Source organism: Anomaloglossus baeobatrachus, chromosome 1 (assembly GCF_048569485.1).
Source record: "Anomaloglossus baeobatrachus isolate aAnoBae1 chromosome 1, aAnoBae1.hap1, whole genome shotgun sequence".
NCBI lineage: Eukaryota > Metazoa > Chordata > Amphibia > Anura > Aromobatidae > Anomaloglossus > Anomaloglossus baeobatrachus.
In genome coordinates this window covers 73399537-73421886 of record NC_134353.1, presented here as the reverse complement: position 1 = coordinate 73421886, position 22350 = coordinate 73399537, and the positions used below count along the sequence as shown (strand labels likewise).

Below are 22350 nucleotides of genomic sequence, written 5' to 3'. Positions count from 1 at the left end.
TAATACCGCCTTACTTTATTAATAATAATAATAATAATAATAATAATAATAATGCCTTCATACAGTTGTAATATCTTCTTTGCCCCATCACCCTAATTTTGTCTCACTTTGTGTCCATTGATGTTCCTATTTTCAATTACAAAAGAAAAAATCACACCCATCTCACCCCCTCCCACTACTGGACCCTTCTTCTACTGAACGGGCAGTTTTATGATGTGACGTCACCGTACTGTCTGGCGTTTTCCGAGTTCTGACAGGCGGCAGGCTTTAAGTAGCCTGTGACTTACTAGGACAAGTGATGGAACAGCGAGTCAAGGGCAGTGTGTAACTATATCTCCGTCATGAAAACGCAGATACTGTTAAAAAAAAGCTACCTGCCGGGGATCCACTGGAGCCTCCTTCTCCCATGGGACTGGCCAAGGTGGCATTGTATGTCACTACGATCATTATGACTCTGGATATAACATATAAGAATAAAACAACACTAAGCAGCTCCCGTTCCAATGCTACATGGTCCTTCTATATTCTACTTATAGATTAGGAATGTTACACAATCCCTCTATTTTCACAGACTCAAAAGTAATTGATGTTGTGGTATGTTTCGGGTCTTTATTGATCTGCACTGTGAAGATCTGCCAGGTCATTTTTTCCACCGTTGAACATATTTTATAGCTCCATAACCCATCCTGCTACTTCTATCCGCACTCTCATCATCCGTAGACCCTATTGACCCAGTCCATTGGTGCCATGTATGTCCCGGCCATGATGATGCCTCTGGTCATATAGAAGATGTGGTATATGGCCTTCCCTGTTTGTTTTAAGACTTTTCTCTTCCCATAATTCTGATACAATTGAAGAGGGGCGGTCTGGGTCGCAGTCCGGACCCCGACGTAGTCGTATGCAAAGGGACTCTCTCTGCTTTGGTTTGACCGCTTTCTCTCCTTGACCCACACCACGATTCCCTCCACAGAGCAAGGAGAAGAAAGGGATGGTTGGTGGTGGGGTTCCTGGTGGGGTGTGTAGACTTTGTGTGTGCAAGCCATACTTCGGCTCAGGCCCTCTTTCTAACCATGAATATCTTGGCAGGAATTAAGGGACACAAATGCATTGTTCTCATTGAACATTCTCTTATTAATGGTTACGTGCAGTATCTCCTTCACATCATTACTGTGGAAACAACACTTGAACATTGTAGGTACAGCACATTTGACTTCAAAGCACACTTCTACCGGAGACTGCTCCATGGTTCCTGGTACTACTGCTGTTCCGCTGTTCATCCACTGTCTTCTCCCTCACTATATGACACCGCCGCGGTTGCCTTCAACCCTTGGGTTCCCGCTCCTGCTATCAGTTTCCAACCTCCGTTGGACAAAGCTCATCTACTGAATTTCTCCATGCTGAACTGTACTCCCAAGTCGAGGGCAAAACTTTGCTATACTAGTACCGCTGGCAACAATCATGACCCAAATTGCCCAGGGTGAGGTCTGGCACTCACTACAGTGAGGAGGGGGGGGGGACTTTGTTGTCCCATCTTGTGTTTGAGTCTATAGTATTGTTTTTTGAGTCTTGCCACAACCACCCCATCTCTGGACACTATTTTTCTCAACTTAACTCTACTTTCCGGTCCACTGTCTCCGAACGACTATATTATATCTGACTCCAGCCAACTGGTGTTTATGGAGAAAATAAGGAAGAGAGTGAATCGGGCAATGGAAAAAAATGTTTCTTGCTTCGAGTGATTTTTCATACAGACACATTGCCTTAGGGGGTTTACTAGTGGTGTATATAGAAATGATGGCGTTCATTTATCAGATGTGGATTTGGACATTTTTAATGTTGGGCTACAGAACATGATTGAACAATGGCTGCGGTATTTGGGGGGGCCTCGTATTTGTAATATGTGGCCATTTGGGGAAAAATCGCCCGAGTCTGTTGGGTGGATTTTGGTTTTTATTATTTAAAATTTGGTTGGTATTGAATTCTGGTTTATTGGTAATGATATTTATTAAATATGGTGATTAACTCCATTCAGGTAACCATTAATAAAACACAACGGCCATTGTTACTCCAAACTGGTGTCTATGTATTTATTATTATATGTACAGTTAGGTCCAGAAATATTTGGACAGTGACACAAGTTTTGTTATTTTAGCTGTTTACAAAAACATGTTCAGAAATACAATTATATATATAATATGGGCTGAAAGTGCACACTCCCAGCTGCAATATGAGAGTTTTCACATCCAAATCGGAGAAAGGGTTTAGGAATCATAGCTCTGTAATGCATAGCCTCCTCTTTTTCAAGGGACCAAAAGTAATTGGACAAGGGACTCTAAGGGCTGCAATTAACTCTGAAGGCGTCTCCCTCGTTAACCTGTAATCAATGAAGTAGTTAAAAGGTCTGGGGTTGATTACAGGTGTGTGGTTTTGCATTTGGAAGCTGTTGCTGTGACCAGACAACATGCGGTCTAAGGAACGCTCAATTGAGGTGAAGCAGAACATCCTGAGGCTGAAAAAAAAGAAAAAATCCATCAGAGAGATCGCAGACATGCTTGGAGTAGCAAAATCAACAGTCGGGTACATTCTGAGAAAAAAGGAATTGACTGGTGAGCTTGGGAACTCAAAAAGGCCTGGGCGTCCACGGATGACAACAGTGGTGGATGATCGCCGCATACTTTCTTTGGTGAAGAAGAACCCGTTCACAACATCAACTGAAGTCCAGAACACTCTCAGTGAAGTAGGTGTATCTGTCTCTAAGTCAACAGTAAAGAGAAGACTCCATGAAAGTAAATACAAAGGGTTCACATCTAGATGCAAACCATTCATCAATTCCAAAAATAGACAGGCCAGAGTTAAATTTGCTGAAAAACACCTCATGAAGCCAGCTCAGTTCTGGAAAAGTATTCTATGGACAGATGAGACCAAGATCAACCTGTACCAGAATGATGGGAAGAAAAAAGTTTGGAGAAGAAAGGGAACGGCACATGATCCAAGGCACACCACATCCTCTGTAAAACATGGTGGAGGCAACGTGATGGCATGGGCATGCATGGCTTTCAATGGCACTGGGTCACTTGTGTTTATTGATGACATAACAGCAGACAAGACTAGCCAGATGAATTCTGAAGTGTACCGGGATATACTTTCAGCCCAGATTCAGCCAAATGCCGCAAAGTTGATCGGACGGCGCTTCATAGTACAGATGGACAATGACCCCAAGCATACAGCCAAAGCTACCCAGGAGTTCATGAGTGCAAAAAAGTGGAACATTCTGCAATGGCCAAGTCAATCACCAGATCTTAACCCAATTGAGCATGCATTTCACTTGCTCAAATCCAGACTTAAGACGGAAAGACCCACAAACAAGCAAGACCTGAAGGCTGCGGCTGTAAAGGCCTGGCAAAGCATTAAGAAGGAGGAAACCCAGCGTTTGGTGATGTCCATGGGTTCCAGACTTAAGGCAGTGATTGCCTCCAAAGGATTCGCAACAAAATATTGAAAATAAAAATATTTTGTTTGGGTTTGGTTTTTTTGTCCAATTACTTTTGACCTCCTAAAATGTGGAGTGTTTGTAAAGAAATGTGTACAATTCCTACAATTTCTATCAGATATTTTTGTTCAAACCTTCAAATTAAACGTTACAATCTGCACTTGAATTCTGTTGTAGAGGTTTCATTTCAAATCCAATGTGGTGGCATGCAGAGCCCAACTCGCGAAAATTGTGTCACTGTCCAAATATTTCTGGACCTAACTGTATTTGTTTTGTTAGTTTCAGGTGGGCTTTACGCTACCATGTGAGTGCCGGTGCTCTGCCGGCATTCACAGGAAGAATGTCACGACAGCGACATGGGTCATCATCTGACCCCACACTGTCATGTCAACCCATTGGCACTCTGTGATCGCATAACGGGGCCATCAATGGGAGCAGGGAACAGCGCAATCCCCGCCGGAGCGCATTAGATTGCGCTATCAGAGCTTGACATGGCGATCTAATTAGTTACCAGGCAAGGATGGATCTCTGATCCACCCATGCCTGTTAGCTGCACATGGCTGCTGGTCAGATCAGCCGACATGCGCGGGGAATAGAATAATATATTAAACGTATTAAAGGTACAGATACGACTTTGGATGTATAGGTACGTCCAATTTTGTAAAGGGGGTAAAGGGATTGCATCATCAGAAAATTACCTATTATTTAAATCAGATTTTTGTGTTAAATTTCTTTTTTAAATGTTTTTGAAAATTGTTTTTGTTTTTTTATTATATATCACGATCATACAATTTTCTAACTGTTCTCTGTGGATAATTTAGTCACATACTTCTTGTTCTGTACAGAAGACTTTTCAACAGTCTCATTATCATCAGAGGAATGATTAAGATGACTAATAGCACCTCGATATACAGCCGATAACGCAGGATCTTACAGCGACAATAGGTGATGCTCAGCTGTTGACCCTGCTCCCTCCCATTTCACATTGAACTTTTCACAAGCTTATTAGATTCTTCAATACAAAGATAGGACCTGGCTCTGACTATTGTCACTATATTCATATGTTTCCTAAAACAATAGTAAGTCAGAATTTAAAATTGCCCTGTAAAGTGCCAGAGAGGGCAGTCATGGGCAAGGGTGATGGTGATCCTCAACCCACCCCGGCATAGTACAAACACGGGACACAGAGTGGTGTATGGAATAAGTATAGATTTGGTACTTGGCTGTTGTTGTACTTCGGAGACTCGCTCACTTTAATGGGCCTTGTGCCCTGTACGATCAGTAAGGAGACGACTACCAGTTAAAACTTGCATAACTTTACTGAATAAACGTTGAACAGTTCCTTTCAATTTCCTTAAGGCAGATTCATCATCATCATCATCATCATCATCATGATCGTCATCTCATCATCATTTACAGTCATTCGTTTCTCTACCCGGCTCGCCTTTACAGTGACGACCATCATGGTTCGACTTATCCTCCTGCTTCTGACCCAATCCCTCAAGATGGTGGTAGATCGTTCGGCTCGGCTCATAAACGGATGGACCACTTTGATGCCCTCTCGCTGCAACTGCTTTCCCTCAAGTACTAGCAGGTGCCAGCCTAAGATAGGGGCGCCCAACTTCTCCTTTCTCTGTTCCCTGGACTTACACTTCACTGCAGATGAACCTCCTTTTTTCTATATTCTTTTCTTTGCTCACTGCTCCAGTCTTGCTTCTTGTTACCTCCGTACTATTCAGGCCACTTCGCTTCGTCCTGACCCTGTAGGTCCTCTCTTTCTTGTTTTGCTCACTGGCTCTGCATCTCCCTCAAAACAGGAAACTCCTTTACTATATCCTCCTTTGCTAGTGAACCACCCCCTCACTGAACCCCTGCTGCCCTATCACTCCCTATCCATCCCTTCTCACTAAGGGACCCAGGAAACAGTGACACCTGGTGGCAGCCGGCCGTATTACAGGAGAATGCAGTACATTAACACAAGAATACCATACAATAGTCACAAACATTTACATTGCAGTTTCCCTAGTCACCACTTGGGTCTGGGGGCGGTAGGGCACTAGACACCCTATTACAGCCCTAGTGGTCCTGTGTGAAATTTGGAAGACTTCTTTTTAATTTATTTTTAATTAGGATTGTTTTATGTGAAAAAAAATTGACAATATTTGCTTATTTTTATCACCTGATTTAAAGAATTGTATATTTTCTGATGACACTTTTCCTTTAAGTACCCAGCACTGTGTGTTTTTGGCATTCTTAAAGTGGAATACAGTGGTCATGGAGGTACTGGATCAGAGGATGGAGGGATAAGGTTGTGGTCTGATGGTTAGGAGCAAGATTTGGGATAACAGGCTTGATCCTTGATATTGATTCCATGATTTACTACAAGGAGTTTCAGCTGGCTGCAAATATCTGAGACAGGCATGATGTCAGGGAGCAGGGTAATTCCCGGTACTGCAGATATACTTGGTATTTGTAATCTGATGCCGGTCTTAACACCAGATCTAAGTTCAGGCTATTCACTGATCTATTTCAAGCACATTGTAAAAATAGATTTGGTATATTTAGTGTTGTTACCGTCATCCTCACATGCAGTGTGGAGACAAATTGTGAAATGCAGAATAGGAAAGTGTTAATGTGCATTTTAATCGCAGGGTCATCAGCAACAACGGGAGATCTTCTACTGGAGACCCCTTTTGGGGCAATTCAATATATCATGAAGAATTTCATGGAGCCCATTTAAATCGCTGGGTTAATGCCAGAGACACCATAGAACAGATCTAGCTATCTACCATGTTCCCCGAAAATAAGCCCTAGCAGCAATTTTCGACTTTTTTGGCATATGCCTGAAATATACTGCTCAAAAAAATAAAGGGAACACCAAAATACAAAATCCTTGTTTAAGTGTTCCCTTTATTTTTTGAGCAGTATATACAGTGCCTACAAGTAGTATTCAACCCCCTGCAGATTTAGCAGGTTTACACATTCGGAATTAACTTGGCATTGTGACATTTGGACTGTAGATCAGCCTGGAAGTGTGAAATGCACTGCAGCAAAAAAGAATGTTATTTCTTTTTTTCTTTTTTTTTTAAATTGTGAAAAGTTTATTCAGAGGGTCATTTATTATTCAACCCCTCAAACCACAAGAATTCTGTTTGGTTCCCCTAAAGTATTAAGAAGTATTTCAGGCACAAAGAACAATGAGCTTCACATGTTTGGACTAATTATCTCTTTTTCCAGCCTTTTCTGTCTAATGAAGACCCTCCCCAAACTTGTGAACAGCACTCATACTTGGTCAACATGGGAAAGACAAAGGAGCATTCCAAGGCCATCAGAGACAAGATCGTGGAGGGTCACAAGGCTGGCAAGGGGTACAAAACCCTTTCCAAGGAGTTGGGCCTACCTGTCTCCACTGTTGGGAGCATCATCCAGAAGTGGAAGGCTTATGGAACTACTGTTAGCCTTCCACAGCCTGGACAGCCTTTGAACGTTTCCACCCGTGCCGAGGCCAGGCTTGTCCGAAGAGTCAAGGCTAACCCAAGGACAACAAGGAAGGAGCTCCGGGAAGATCTCATGGCAGTGGGGACATTGGTTTCAGTCAATACCATAAGTAACGTACTCCACCGCAATGGTCTCCTTTCCAGACGAGCCCTTAAGGTACCTTTACTTTCAAAGCGTCATGTCAAGGCTCGTCTACAGTTTGCTCATGATCACTTGGAGGACTCTGAGACAGACTGGTTCAAGGTTCTCTGGTCTGATGAGACCAAGATCGAGATCTTTGGTGCCAACCACACACGTGACGTGTGACGTTTGGAGACTGGATGGCACTGCATACGACCCCAAGAATACCATCCCTACAGTCAAGCATGGTGGTGGCAGCATCATGCTGTGGGGCTGTTTCTCAGCCAAGGGGCCTGGCCATCTGGTCCGCATCCATGGGAAGATGGATAGCACGGCCTACCTGGAGATTTTGGCCAAGAACCTCCGCTCCTCCATCAAGGATCTTAAGATGGGTCGTCATTCATCTTCCAACAAGACAACGACCTAAAGCACACAGCCAAGAAAACCAAGGCCTGGTTCAAGAGGGAAAAAATCAAGGTGTTGCAGTGGCCTAGTCAGTCTCCTGACCTTAACCCAATTGAAAACTTGTGGAAGGAGCTCAAGATTAAAGTCCACATGAGACACCCAAAGAACCTAGATAACTTGGAGAAGATCTGCATGGAGGAGGGGGCCAAGATAACTCCAGAGACCTGTGCAGGCCTGATCAGGTCTTATAAAAGACGATTATTAGCTGTAATTGCAAACAGGGGTTATTCCACAAAATATTAAACCTAGGGGTTGAATAATAATTGACCCACACTTTTATGTTGAAAATGTATTAAAATTTAACTGAGCAACATAACTTGTTGGTTTGTAAGATTTATGCATCTGACTCGCCCACCCCAGGGCTATGGGACACCCGGTGCCGGGCCGGACTAGTCCGGTGGTAGTCAGTGGTGGCTGGGCCCGGCTCCGTGGCCCTGGTGGGTGTCAGTAGAATATGTGGCTTGCTTGTTAATGGTTGTGTTCGTGACGCCACCTGTGGTATGCGGCTATTAAGCCGCCGCTGCTGTGTGAGGCCTCCGGGATGATGATATAGCAGCTATGGTAGTACTGCTCCCCACAGGTGGAGCAATGCCCGGGGCACAGTTGGTGCTTGTGGAAGTCTATGGTGCTGTGTGACTAACACGGTGCAGGGCCGACAAGCAATGAAAGAAACAGGCACAAACAGTAGTCTCTTTACCTTCTCCTCTTTTACTCGGCAGAAACTTAGTCCTGGGAGACCGTCACAGATGGTAAAGGTGGTCCGGCCGGCCTGGAAGTGCCTGGGGTGATCTTTGGCCAGTTGAGTATGAGGCCTACTCCTTAATCTTTCTCTGCTGTTTTAGGAAACTGCACTTTGGGTTTGCAATTGCCCTCTTGCTGCTGGGACTTGTTGTTCGTCCCCTTTTCTGTGTGGTAGACTGCGCAGGCCCTCTCTGGTGCTTCTCTGCTGGAGCCCACACCAGGCCCTTGGAATGCAGCTGTACCTTCAGATTGCTTCTGGGACAGGGGGCTTGCAGCTCTCCTGCCCTCCGGATTCAGCTACCAGGGATGGATTTTATGCCCTGGCAACTACAGACTCCGATGTCCGAGTCTCTGCTGTGCCTCTCTGCTCCCCTTGCTTCCCTGGGCCAAGCTATCCAAGCTCTAGGCCCCAGTTTCACAAGGCAGCACTACTCTGCGTCTGCACTCTTTCACTCCTGTCTCCAGACTAACCCCCACTTCCTCCTTCCAGCCAGACTTAAGGAATGCTCCCTGAAGTTCCAGGTTCAGAGCTCCCCCTGCTGGCCGGAGGGAGAACTGCGGTTGGTGTTACACTTACTGGCCAATAGATCTCCCAATTACCTCCAGGCTCAGCATTAACCCTTTGGGAGGGCAATGCTGTTGTGGCGACCAGGTCCTGGGGTGCCACACTCCCCCTTAGTTAAATTCAGTACTCCCGGACTGTAGAAACAAACATGACATGTTAAAACATTTCATCCCATTATGGGAGGCGCATTACTTTAACGTTACAACCTTAAACATTACTATAAGAGTCCAGTGTGGCTCCCTGCCGGGTGTCCATTACACTGCTCCATGGGGGACCCGCCGCGTTCAAACCCCCAACGTAGGCTCTGGGCGTGCGTCAGAGCATTGATGACCCCACTCTATGCACGCCGGACGGGTTTTTCTTCAGGGGTGTTGAGCACACTGGTGCTAACTATGAACAATTTAGGTGTTGGCCACCCATAGTCCAGTGGCCCAATTGTCCATTTTCGCAATCAAAGAAAAAGAAAACATTTTGTACACAACATGACAGACATTTTGCATAACTATTTACATTCTAATAAGTACTCTTTCCCTTATACAGTTGACTCTCTATACCTTAGAGGGGGTTGTCCCCGAGTGCTGCGCTGGGACCTACGTAGCTCTGGTGTTTGCCCCTGACTACGTGGTGTGTCTTCTATCTCAGCACTACAGGTGGGCCTAACCCCAATAGGTAAGCGTGATGGTTGCCTTTGTGATCTAAGAGTCGCCAAGGGTATGACAGGTTCACCACTGACAGGGGGTTGATCCTCCTGTTCCACTGCTGGCGTGTCATCTCGTGCTGGAGCGGACGGTTCTTTAGGTGGATCCGGAACCTTTTCTGTTTCTGGCTCGACCAACTGCGGAAACGTCAAAACTGGTACCACTATGGCATTGTTTATTCGGGTCCAAGTTTTGGGGAATTTTCCAAGGATGGTTTGAATCATCTCCCCTTCTTTCTCTTGACTTTGGGGACTTCCTTGTACTCCTTCCATTTCTCTTTGGATTCTGCACCGTTCAGGACACGCTTTCAGGCGGTCTCGAGAAATTGCTTGATAGGTCTTGCCTTCATCCTTGCTTATGAGGCATACCTTACTATTGTCAAAGTTGGAGGGGATAATGGTGTAGGGCTCATTTTCCCACTGATCATCCAATTTATGCGTCCTCCGCTTCTTCTTGAGGACTTGTTCTCCAGGTGCTAAGGGAGTTGCTGGGGCGGTTTGATTGTAATGCTGCTCTTGTCTCGTTCTTGCTTGAGACAGGCTCCTCTCTACGCACTCATGGACCTTACGGTACCGCTGCTGCCGTTCTGTATCCCAATCCTCTATTTCTTGAACCGCCTCGGGCGACACAGTCCCCATCTCAAAGTCTACAGGCAACTTGCCAGGTCTGGCTCGCATCAGGTAAGCGGGGCTGCAGTTGGTCGAATTCACTGGGATATGGTTGTACAGGTCTACCAGATCGGGCAACTTTTCTGGCCATTGGTTCCTTTCCTCCAGCGGTAGGGTCTTCAGCATATCAATAACCACATGGTTCATTTTCTCGCACAGTCCATTGGTTTGGGGGTGGTACGGTGTGGTTCGGATTTTCTTACAACCGTACATGTTACAGAACTCTTGGAACACTTCAGCCTCGAATGCAGGACCCTGATCAGTCAGTACCCTTTCCGGATAGCCGTGAGGTCGACAAAAGGATGCCTGGAACGCTCTAGCTGCTGTCCTGGCTGTCTGGTCCTTCACAGGCACTACTACCAGGAAACGAGAGTAATGGTCCACAATGGTGAGGGCGTACACATAGCCTGACCGGCTTGGTGTTATCTTCACGTGGTCCAGGGCCACCAACTCCAGGGGCTGCTTCGTGACAATTGGCTGTAGGGGAGACCTTTGGCTGGCATCATCCTTCCGCCTCAGGTTACACGGGCCACAGTCTCGGCACCACTTCTCGATCATCTTTCTCATGTGCACCCAATAGAACCGATCACGGAGTAGGGCCTCCAACTTCTTCCACCCGAAGTGTCCTGCGTTATCATGATACGCTGCTAGGACCATTGGAGCATCCCTCTGCGGAACCACTATCTGCCAGACAAGTTCATTTGTTCGCCAGTTGACATATCTCTTGCAGAGCTTGCCTTGGTAGGTGAACAGTCGTCCCCTCTCCTTCCACAGCTGCTGGGCTTCCTCTGGAGCGTCTGGGCCAAGATGGGTCTCAGCTTGCGCTAGCTTCTCTTTGACCAATCGCACGGCCGGGTCACCGTTCTGTGTTTCTTCCCAATTATGGTGGAGTAATGGGTTGACCGAGACCTCGTGCTGGCTTGAGCGCTTCACTCCCACCGCATGCTCACACTGGGAAACACCTTGGTGATGGAAAGCCGGTAACTCTATCTCTTCGAGTTCATCCATGTCTTCTCCAGACTCGGGTAAGTGAGGCATTCTGGACAGCGCATCAGCATTGTTATTCTTCTTGCCAGCCCGATACTTGATGGTAAAGTCAAAGTTAGACAGCCGGGCCATCCATCGCTGTTCCATCGCACCTAACTTGGCTGTTGCCAGGTGTGTCAACGGATTGTTGTCCGTGAAGATGGTGAACTTGGCCGATGCCAGATAGTGCTTGAAGCGTTCAGTCACTGCCCAAACAATAGCGAGGAACTCCAGCTTGAAGGAACTGTAGTTTTCTGGATTCCTTTCTGTGGGCCGAAGCTTCCTACTGGCGTACGCTATCACCCTCTCTCTGCCTCCCTGTACCTGGGACAGAACTGCTCCCAGGCCCACGTTGCTGGCGTCTGTATACAGTACAAACGGTTGGCTGTAGTCAGGGTAGGCCAGAATTTCTTCTCCCGTGAGAGCCCCTTTCAGCCGGACAAAGGATGTTTCCAGTTGGCTGCTCCATTCAAATGGAGGGCTCTGCTTCTTAGCCTGCTTTGGCTGGCCCACCAGGAGATCTTGAAGGGGCGCTGCTATCTTGGTGAAACCATCAATGAACCTTCGGTAGTAGCCCACCAGTCCAAGGAACTGCCGCACCTCCTTCACTGTGGTGGGTCTTGGCCAGTCCTTGATTACAGTGACTTTCTCCGGATCAGGTGCCACACCTTCTGCGCTGACCACATGACCCAGGTACTGTACCTTTGGCTTCAAGAGGTGACATTTGGACGGCTTGATTTTCAGGCCATATTTCGACAAGGACTCAAACACTTCTGCTAAGTGCTTCAGGTGGTCCTCATAAGTCTTGGAGTAGACTATGACGTCATCCAGGTACAACAGCACGGTTTCAAAGTTGTGGTGGCCCAAGCAGCACTCCATCAACCTTTGGAATGTCCCTGGGGCGTTGCAGAGCCCGAATGGCATACAATTGAACTCACAGAGGCCCATTGGTGTCGTGAATGCAGTCTTCTCCTTGTCCGCCTCTGCCACGGGAACCTGCCAATACCCACTGGTGAGATCCAAGGTGGAGAAATAGTTAGCTGACTTTAAGGCTGTTAGTGACTCCTCTATTCTGGGCAGTGGATAAGCATCTTTATGTGTAATGCGGTTAATTTGCCTGTAATCTACACACATTCTCATCGTACCATCTTTTTTCTTTACGAGCACTAGTGGAGCTGCCCAGGGGCTACAACTATCTCTGATAACCCCAGCCTCCTTCATTTCCCGTAACATTTCCTTGGCACACTGATACTGTGCGGGGGGTACAGGGCGGTATCTCTCTTTAATGGGATGATGATCACCCGTGGGGATTTGATGTTTAACCCCTTTCACCTGCCCAAAATCTAGGGGGTGTTTGCTGAAGACCCGCTCGTACTCCTGTACCACCCGGTAAACCCCATGCTTTTGGTGTGAGGGGGTGGAGTCGGTGCCCACATGTAATTTTTGGCACCAGTCTTCCGGCTGCCCCTTGGAGCCATTGTCTTCCGCCTGGTCGGACGGGATCAAGGGTTCCACTGCTTTAATGGTATTGTTGCTGACAGTGTACAGTTTTGCTACAGTGGCGTACCGGGGCAATTTGGCCTCCTCCTCCCCACAATTCAAGACACGGACGGGCACTCTCCCCTTGCGGACGTCCGCTACCCCTCTGGCTATCAGGACTCCAGGCCTACTGTCTGAATACACCGGTTCCACCAAGGCATGGTAATCCTGACCCTTGAGGCCTATTGCTGCCCGACACCATATCAACATTTCACTTCTTGGGGGTATTACAATGGGGAGGGGGTCACTTACCCTCACACTGCCAATTTCTCCTCCGGCTAGCTCTACCTGCTGCCTCCTCATCAGGGCTCTGATCTCCCTCTGTAGGGCACGCTGCTGCCCGGAGCTGGCAGTTTCAGACGCCTGTTGCAACAAAATTATCACTTCGGCAATACAATTTTCTATCACATTTGTACCAATGGTTAGCAGTGGGTCAGATTCTTTGCGATCAATATCTACAATTATCATCCCCTGACATGGCAATTCCACCCGCCCCACTTTAATGGTTACTTCTTTGTACCCAATTTGAGGTAAGGGCTGACCATTACTGGCCACAATTGTTAAATCATCATCTGGGCCATGGTCAATGTCTGAATCAGCCCAATATCTTTTGTACAGTTTGTGGGGGATGGTTGTTACCTGGGACCCCGTATCCAGGAGGGCATTCAAAGGGATCCCATCCAGCACAATGGGAAGGACCGGTCGTCCTCCCACGTACTTGCTGCGGCTGGGGTTTGAGCCGGGCTTCCTTACACCTGGGGGTTGGCTCCTGGCCCCAGGCTCAGCCCGTTTAAAGGACAGCGTCGTGCAATGTGGCCCGCCTGGTTGCAGTGGCGGCAGATCGGTTGTCCTGTTGAATCATACCGGTCTGTGTCTCTGCCTCGGGTCGGCGGAATCCTCCTCTGTCGCATCCATGGGACGTCCTCTGGGCTGGAGGCCAACTCGATTTTTGCAGGCGAGGGGGTCATTTGTAGAGACTGCACGGTCTTGGCAAGGGCAGCCACAGTCTTGGTCAGCTCCTGGAACTGCTGTCTGAGCAGTGGGATCCTTATCCAGGGACTGCGCCTCAGCCCCTGCAGTGGCTCGTGTTGCAGGCACCACCCCGGGGTACGTGATAGCAAGAGGCCGGAGGGGTACTGGGTCATTCGGTGTAGATTCTCTCAGTACCCTGATGGCCTGGTCCTTAAACTTGGCAAAGTCCAGAGCAGGGTTCTGCAGGACCAGGATACGCAGCTGGGTCCTGTGGGCATCTGACAGGAGCCCCTCTATGAACTGCTCAGTTAGGAGTTTGTCTTCTTCACGTACACTCTCTGGATCCACCTGTTTAACTGCTTTCAGGGCCTCCTGCAAGTTTAAGGCATAGTCCCTTATGCTGTCTGTGGCCCGCTGCTTGCACCCAAAGAATCTCATCTTTATCTCTGCTGCGGTGCGGGTGTCAAAAGTACTCTTTAGCTTGGCCAGTATCTGGGCTGCTGTCCCTTTATCTTTATCAGGCCAGGACTTCGCTTCACGCTGGGCTGCGCCGGCTAGCTGTCCCATTACTATGCCCACCTTCTGGCTCTCAGTCAGAGGATACACCCGGAACAAGCTGTGCAGGCTTTCTCTGAAGTCACTCAAGGTATGGGACTCCCCGGAGTACTGCGGCAGCCATTCTGCTCCCGGTATGTACGGCATGGTGATCGGCATTACCGGCGCTACAGTGGGGGCTGGGGCGACGGCGACTGGGACTACTTCGGCCGGTGCTGCGGCACCTTGGGCGATGGCAGCCACCTGCTCTCCCTCGGAGTCGGACATCTTCCTCCCCCTTAGTGAACCTTACCAGGCTCCGTTCACTTTTCAAATTTTCCTCTGGGTCGCGCGGGGTTAACAGCGCTCTGCTCTGATGGCGCGCTCCCTTCGCGCTCTTTGTCAGGCACGCCCCCCTTCTTTCTGCGCTCAGCGAGGCTAATGGCGGCGGCAGTTTTCAAACAATGAAACACGCAGTAACACAGTCTTTTAAGCGCAATTCTTCAGGCGCACAGTACCCGGTGTGACCGGGCACGAAATCCTGTTCGTGACGCCAAAGTTGACTCGCCCACCCCAGGGCTATGGGACACCCGGTGCCGGGCCGGACTAGTCCGGTGGTAGTCAGTGGTGGCTGGGCCCGGCTCCGTGGCCCTGGTGGGTGTCAGTAGAATATGTGGCTTGCTTGTTAATGGTTGTGTTCGTGACGCCACCTGTGGTATGCGGCTATTAAGCCGCCGCTGCTGTGTGAGGCCTCCGGGATGATGATATAGCAGCTATGGTAGTACTGCTCCCCACAGGTGGAGCAATGCCCGGGGCACAGTTGGTGCTTGTGGAAGTCTATGGTGTTGTGTGACTAACACGGTGCAGGGCCGACAAGCAATGAAAGAAACAGGCACAAACAGTAGTCTCTTTACCTTCTCCTCTTTTACTCGGCAGAAACTTAGTCCTGGGAGACCGTCACAGATGGTAAAGGTGGTCCGGCCGGCCTGGAAGTGCCTGGGGTGATCTTTGGCCAGTTGAGTATGAGGCCTACTCCTTAATCTTTCTCTGCTGTTTTAGGACACTGCACTTTGGGTTTGCAATTGCCCTCTTGCTGCTGGGACTTGTTGTTCGTCCCCTTTTCTGTGTGGTAGACTGCGCAGGCCCTCTCTGGTGCTTCTCTGCTGGAGCCCACACCAGGCCCTTGGAATGCAGCTGTACCTTCAGATTGCTTCTGGGACAGGGGGCTTGCAGCTCTCCTGCCCTCCGGATTCAGCTACCAGGGATGGATTTTATGCCCTGGCAACTACAGACTCCGATGTCCGAGTCTCTGCTGTGCCTCTCTGCTCCCCTTGCTTCCCTGGGCCAAGCTATCCAAGCTCTAGGCCCCAGTTTCACAAGGCAGCACTACTCTGCGTCTGCACTCTTTCACTCCTGTCTCCAGACTAACCCCCACTTCCTCCTTCCAGCCAGACTTAAGGAATGCTCCCTGAAGTTCCAGGTTCAGAGCTCCCCCTGCTGGCCGGAGGGAGAACTGCGGTTGGTGTTACACTTAGGGTATGTGCGCACGTTGCTTTTTACCTGCTTTTTACCTGCTTTTTTGCTGCTTTTTCTTCTGCGCTGTTTAATGCCAAAATGGATGTGTTCTTCTATTCAAGCAAAGTCTATGGGAATTTGGGTTTCTTGTTCACACTATGTTGTTCAAAATGCTGCCTTTTTGAGGCAGAACTTTGGTCAAAAACTCAGCTTTGCAGTGCAAAACCCAAATTGCAAAAACAATTGACATGTTGCTTCTTTGAAAAGCTGAGTTTTTGACCAAAGTTCTGCCTCAAAAAGGCAGCATTTTGAACAACATAGTGTGAACAAGAAACCCAAATTCCCATAGACTTTGCTTGAATAGAAGAACACATCCATTTTGGCATTAAACAGCGCAGAAGAAAAAGCAGCAAAAAAGCAGGTAAAAAGCAGGTAAAAAGCAACGTGCGCACATACCCTTACTGGCCAATAGATCTCCCAATTACCTCCAGGCTCAGCATTAACCCTTTGGGAGGGCAATGCTGTTGTGGCGACCAGGTCCTGGGGGCGCCACACATCTGTTAATAAATCCTGCTCTTGTTTGAAGTTTGCAGGCTCTAACTTATTTGCATCTTATCAAACCTGCTAAATCTGCAGGGGGTTGAATACTACTTGTAGGCACTGTAAGCCCTACTCCAAAAATAAGCCCTAGTTGCAGTTCAATAATGAAGGGCCAATGCAGCTAAAAAAGTCAGAGTACAACAGGACACTTCATTAAAGAAAGCAGACATCCCCAAGAAGATAGAAGACATTCTCAAAAGAGAGAAGACAGCCTCAAAAGAAAGCAGAAAGCTTTCCCCCCAAAAAAAATCGCACTCACCAGTTAAAATAACTACAGCTGCAAATGGTGATGGTGGATGGGCTCTCCCACAGAGATCTGCGTGGCTGTCAGGTCCTTTGCCGTTCCGCTCACACACACATTGTGTCCCAGTATCACTCCGCTCTCACTAACACTGCACGTGTGATACTGCTTCCTGCCAGCAGGGGGAGTGACCAGTGACCGCTATGGAACAAAGGGGGAGTGACCACTGTAGAATGCAGTGGGACCTGATAGCAATGTAGACCTGTATATATTTGAGGAGCCCATTCAACTGCCCACTCTACACGTCTGGGATTCAGTAAGTACGAGTCTCCTGTGGGGTGTCTGCCTTCTTTTGGGGTAAACTTAGTGTCGCGGGCGGAGGAGGGGACGCCGCGCCCTCCCTTCTGCTGCTCGGGTCCGGCTGGCACTGCGGCCTGCTGCCGCCGCTGCTCGGTGGCTCGAGCGATGGGCCGGATCCCGGGGACTCGAGGGGCGCTCCTCGCCCGTGAGTGAAAGGGGGTTTGTTTTTGGGTGTTGGGGTTTGTTTATTGTCCGTGACGCCACCCACGGTTGTGGTGATTTGTTAGCACCACCGCTGCTCTGTATGGGGATCCCGGGAAGGATGGTATGGAGCAGCCAGTTGTTGTGTTGCCCCTCCGTGGGTAGGGGTTGGTGATCCCGGGGCCCAGTAATGAGGTGGGAGATGCAGGGCTTGGTGGGCGCAGGGACGCGGGGGCAGCGCTGTGCCTTGCGGCACTGTGGTACTCACTCAGTCTGAGACGATGACACAGTTCTCGGTAAAACACACGGCTTGAAAGACGGTTCCCACGGACGGCTGCACTTGCTTTCCCCAGTAGGTGACGGTGACGGTCCCTCTGTCCTGCACCTAAGTTTACAATGGTTGCGATGGGTTCCCACCGGTAACCCGCGCCCCGGCTTCAAGCTGGACTGAAGGAGCCCTACTTTGCCCGCAGGCGCTGGCCCTGGGAAACTGGTGCCCTGGCGGTGGCGGTGTCTCTCCTCAATGGTTGGACTGTTGCCTTCAATCGGGACTTAGTTGTTTGGAGACAGACGTCCCCTTCACTGACGGATTTGGCAAATTTACGGCGACTCCTAGCCTTGCCGGGGTCCGAGAGGCCCCTGCCCTGGTGCTGACTGTTCTTCGTATACTGCTCCAGACCGCCGGGCCACTACCCGTCCGCGATCCTTCCAGCAACCTCCGAGCAGTCCCCCTCCAGACTGTCACTGCCGTTGCTGACCTTGCTGATCTGTCCTGCACACAGCCGGACCAACTTCAGGCTTTCTTACTGACATTTTTACTCTTTTCTTCTGTTTCTCCACTACTTCACTTCCACTTCACTTAGCTCCTCTACCACTTCCTTCTCCTTTCCTCCCCTCACTCTATCTTTTCTTATCTGCTTGGTTCTTCCCGCCTCCAGGGCTGTGAACTGCTCGGTGGTCGGAGCCAACCGCCTGGCCCACCCCCTGGTGTGAACATCAGCCCCTGGAGGAAGGCAACAAGGATTTAGGTAGCTTTGGTGTTCCTACTGGGGTGTAGGGTGTGGTGGTGTGATGACCTGTGACCCCTGGCTTGCCCAGGGCGTCACATTAGCAGTACATAGGGATAAACATAGTAGTACATATGGAATAGCCATGTTTCCCCAAAAATAAGACCTACACTGAAAATAAACCATAGTGCATTTTTCTGAGCAAAAAACAATATACGACCCTGTCTTATTTTCAGGGAAACACAATATCCATCTATCTGCCTATCTATATATATATATATCTCTCTCTCTATCTATCTATCTACAATATCTATCTATCATCTAACAATCCAAAAAAAGGCAGCACTCCAAACCGAAGTGAAAAAAAATGTGAACTTTAATTAGCCCATACAGCAAGTTTATGCTCAAAGTTGTGGGGTAGAGCATTCCAGGGGATTGGTGCAGTTCGGGACAAGTCTTGGTGCCGGGAGTGGGAGGTTTGGATTAGTGGGGATGTTAGACGTAAGTCATTTGCAGAGCATAGAGAACGGGTGGGATGATAGACAGAGATGAGGGTGGAGATGTAGGGGGGTGCTGCACTGTGAAGAGCTTTGTGGGTCAGAACAAGCAATTTAAATTGGATCCTATAATGTATGGGGAGCCAGTGCAATGACTGGCACGGAGAGGAAGCGTCGTAGTAATAATTAGCCAGATAGGCGACCCTGGCTGCTGCATTATCGATGGACTGGAGAGGGGAAAGTCTAGTGAGGTGGAGACCAATTAATAGAGAATTGCAGTAATCAAGGTTGGAGTGGATCAGGGCCACAGTGAGATTTTTTTTGTTGTTGCTCAGACCTAACACCCAAAATGTGATGTTGCACCACCACAGGTCCGAGCATTCCTACATGAACAGTGTCCTGGAAAGTGGATTGGTCATCGTGATTCAGTTGAATGGCCACCAAGGTCTCCCGATCTGACCCCCTTATATTTTTATCTCTGGGGTCATCTGAAGGCAATTGTCTATGCTGTGAAGATACAAGATGTGCAGCATCTGAAACAATGGATACTGGAAGCCTGTGCTAGCATTTCTTCTGTGGTGTTACTATCAATGTGTCAAGAGTGGGAGAAGAGGGTTGCATTGACAATCCAACACAATGGGCAGCACTTTCAACACATTTTATAAGTGGTCATAAAATTGTAAATAACTAATAAAATAATAAAGTTACGTTAAAACCAAGCACACCATTGTTTTTCTTGTGAAATTCTCAATAAGTTTGATGTGTACCCTCTTCCCATTGGAAAAAAATAAAGTTGGATCCAAAACGGCCGACTTCAAAATGGCCACCATGGTCACCACCCATCTTGAAAAGTTTCAAATCATTATTACTTTTTACACCAGTTTATTCATGATAAGAAAGGGTTGTGGCTGTAATTTATGAACTATATGCAGTAATGAAATAATGGATATTTAATTACAGTCATATAAATAGTTTGGGCACCCCTATTAATGTTAACCTTTTTTCTTTATAACAATTTGGGTTTTTGCAACAGCTATTTCAGTTTCATATATCTAATAACTGATGGACTCAGTAATATTTCTGGATTGAAATGAGGTTTATTGTACTAACAGAAAATGTTCAATTCGTATTTAAACAAAATTTGACCGGTGCAAAAGTAAGTCTTTTACTAGGCATTGCCCCCACTAGCCAGATTCCTACTCCACACTGATGAGGGGCAAATACCCCGAAACGGCTGTCTGTGGATGGATACCATGTTTGGTATAGGTAGTCTCCTTGACTGGAGACTGCCCTTCCCGTGGTTGTTCCTTCCCGGTGAAAGACCTGGCTAGTAACCTGCCAGCGTTGAGAAACACGTGATGGTGTCTCCGCGGCTTTCTTATTTGCATACTTCCCAGGGGCAATGCTCTAGAATCACTGCGTTGAGAAACACGTGATGGTGTCTCCGCAGTGGATATGTTGATCTCCCTAAGGTCAACAATGCTTGCTTAGGTGCAAAAGTATGGGCACCTCAACATAAAAGTGACATTAATATTTTGTAGATCCTCCTTTTGCAAAAATAATAGCCTCTAGTGGCTTCCTGTAGCTTTTAATGAGTTCCTGGATCCTGGATGAAGGTATATTTGACCATTCCTGTTTACAAAACAATTCCAGTTCAGTTAAGTTTGATGGTCGCCGAGCATGGACAGCCCGCTTCAAATCATCCCACAGATTTTCAATGATATTCAGGTCTGGGGACTGGGATGGCCATTCCAGAACATTGTAATTGTTCCTCTGCATGAATGCCTGAGTAGATTTGGAGCGGTGTTATGGATTATTGTCTTGCTGAAATATCCATCCCCTGCGTAACTTCAACTTCATCACTGATTCTTGCACATTATTGTCAAGAATCTGCTGATACTGAGTTGAATCCATGCGACCCTCAACTTTAACAAGATTCCCGGTGCCGGCATTGGCCACACAGCCCCAAAGCATGATGGAACCTCCACCAGATTTTACTGAGGGTAGCAAGTGCCTTTCTTGGAATGCCAATGTTTTTTGCCTCCATGCATAACCCCTTCTTGTATGACCAAACAACTCAATCTTTGTTTCATCAGTCCACAAGACCTTCTTCCAAAATGTAACTGGCTTGTCCAAATGTGCTTTTGCATACCTCAGGCGACTCTGTTTGTGGCGTGCTTGCAGAAGTGGCTTCTTTTGCATCACTCTCCCATACAGCTTCTCCTTGTGCAACGTGCGCTGTATTGTTGACCGATGCACATTGACACCATCTGCAGCAAGATGATGCTGCAGGTCTTTGGATGTGGTCTGTGGATTGTCCTTGACTGTTCTCACCATTCTTCTTCTCTGCCTTTCTGATATTTTTCTTGACCTGCCACTTCTGGGCTTAACAAGAACTGTACCTGTGTTCTTCCATTTCCTTACTATGTTCCTCACAGGGGAAACTGACAGTTTAAATCTCTGAGACAACTTTTTGTCTCCTTCCCCTGAACAACTATGTTGAATAATCTTTGTTTTCAGACCATTTGAGAGTTGTTTTGAGGAGCCCATGATGCCACTCTTCATAGGAGATTTAAATAGGAGAACAACTTGCAAGTGGCCACCTTAAATACCTTTTCTCATGATTGGATTCACCTGCCTATGAAGTTCAAAGCTCAATGAGGTTACAAAACCAATTTAGTGCTTTAGTAAGTCAGTAAAAAGTAGATAGGAGTGTTCAAATCAAGAAATTGATAAGGGTGCCCATACTTTTGCATCGGTCAAATTTTGTTTAAATGCGGATTGCACATTTTCTGTTAGTACAATAAACCTCATTTCAATCCAGAAATATTACTGAGTCCATCAGTTATTAGATATATGAAACTGAAATGGCTGCTGCAAAAACCCAAAGTGTTATAAAGAAAGAAGGTTAACATTAATAGGGGTGCCCAAACTTTTTCATATACCTGTATGCAATTGATGAACCTGTGAATGGTCAAAAGAACTGGAACGGGGCCACGTGGGCAATTAGAGGTTCACTAATTTTTGCACTCATCTTTAGACTGCTGTATCTATGTACTGTACCTATCTATCCCTCTATCCCTCTATCTATCTATCCCTCTATCTATCTATCTATCTATCTATCCCTCTATCTATCTATCTATCTATCCCTCTATCTATCCCTCTATCTATCTATCCCTCTATCTATCTATCTATTCCTCTATCTATCTATCCCTCTATCTATCCCTCTATCTATCTATCTATCTATCCCTCTATCTATCTATCCCTCTATCTATCCCTTTATCTATCTATCTATCTATCCCTCTATCTATCTATCCCTCTATCTATCTATCCCTCTATCTATCCCTCTATCTATCCCTCTATCTATCTATCCCTCTATCTATCTATCCCTCTATCTATCCCTCTATCTATCTATCTATCTATCTATCCCTCTATCTATCTATCCCTCTATCTATCCCTCTATCTATCTATCTATCTATCTATCCCTCTATCTATCTATCCCTCTATCTATCCCTCTATCTATCTATCTATCTATCCCTCTATCTATCTATCTATCTATCTATCTATCTATCTATCCCTCTATCTATCCCTCTATCTATCTATCTATCTATCTATCTATCTATCTATCTATCTATCCCTCTATCTATCCCTCTATCTATCCCTCTATCTATCC

At 47.3% G+C, this 22350-nt stretch overlaps 1 protein-coding gene across 1 annotated transcript in view; it reads left to right on the top strand.

Moving 5' to 3' along the window:
* The first annotated feature begins 1070 nt into the window (after positions 1–1070).
* Positions 1071–22350, top strand: part of LOC142275062 (uncharacterized) — a 52517-nt gene continuing 31237 nt past the window's right edge. The window contains exon 1 of the mRNA XM_075332583.1: positions 1071–1191. Within this exon, the coding sequence (XP_075188698.1) occupies positions 1071–1191 (121 nt within the window). The remainder of the gene's footprint in view (positions 1192–22350) is intronic.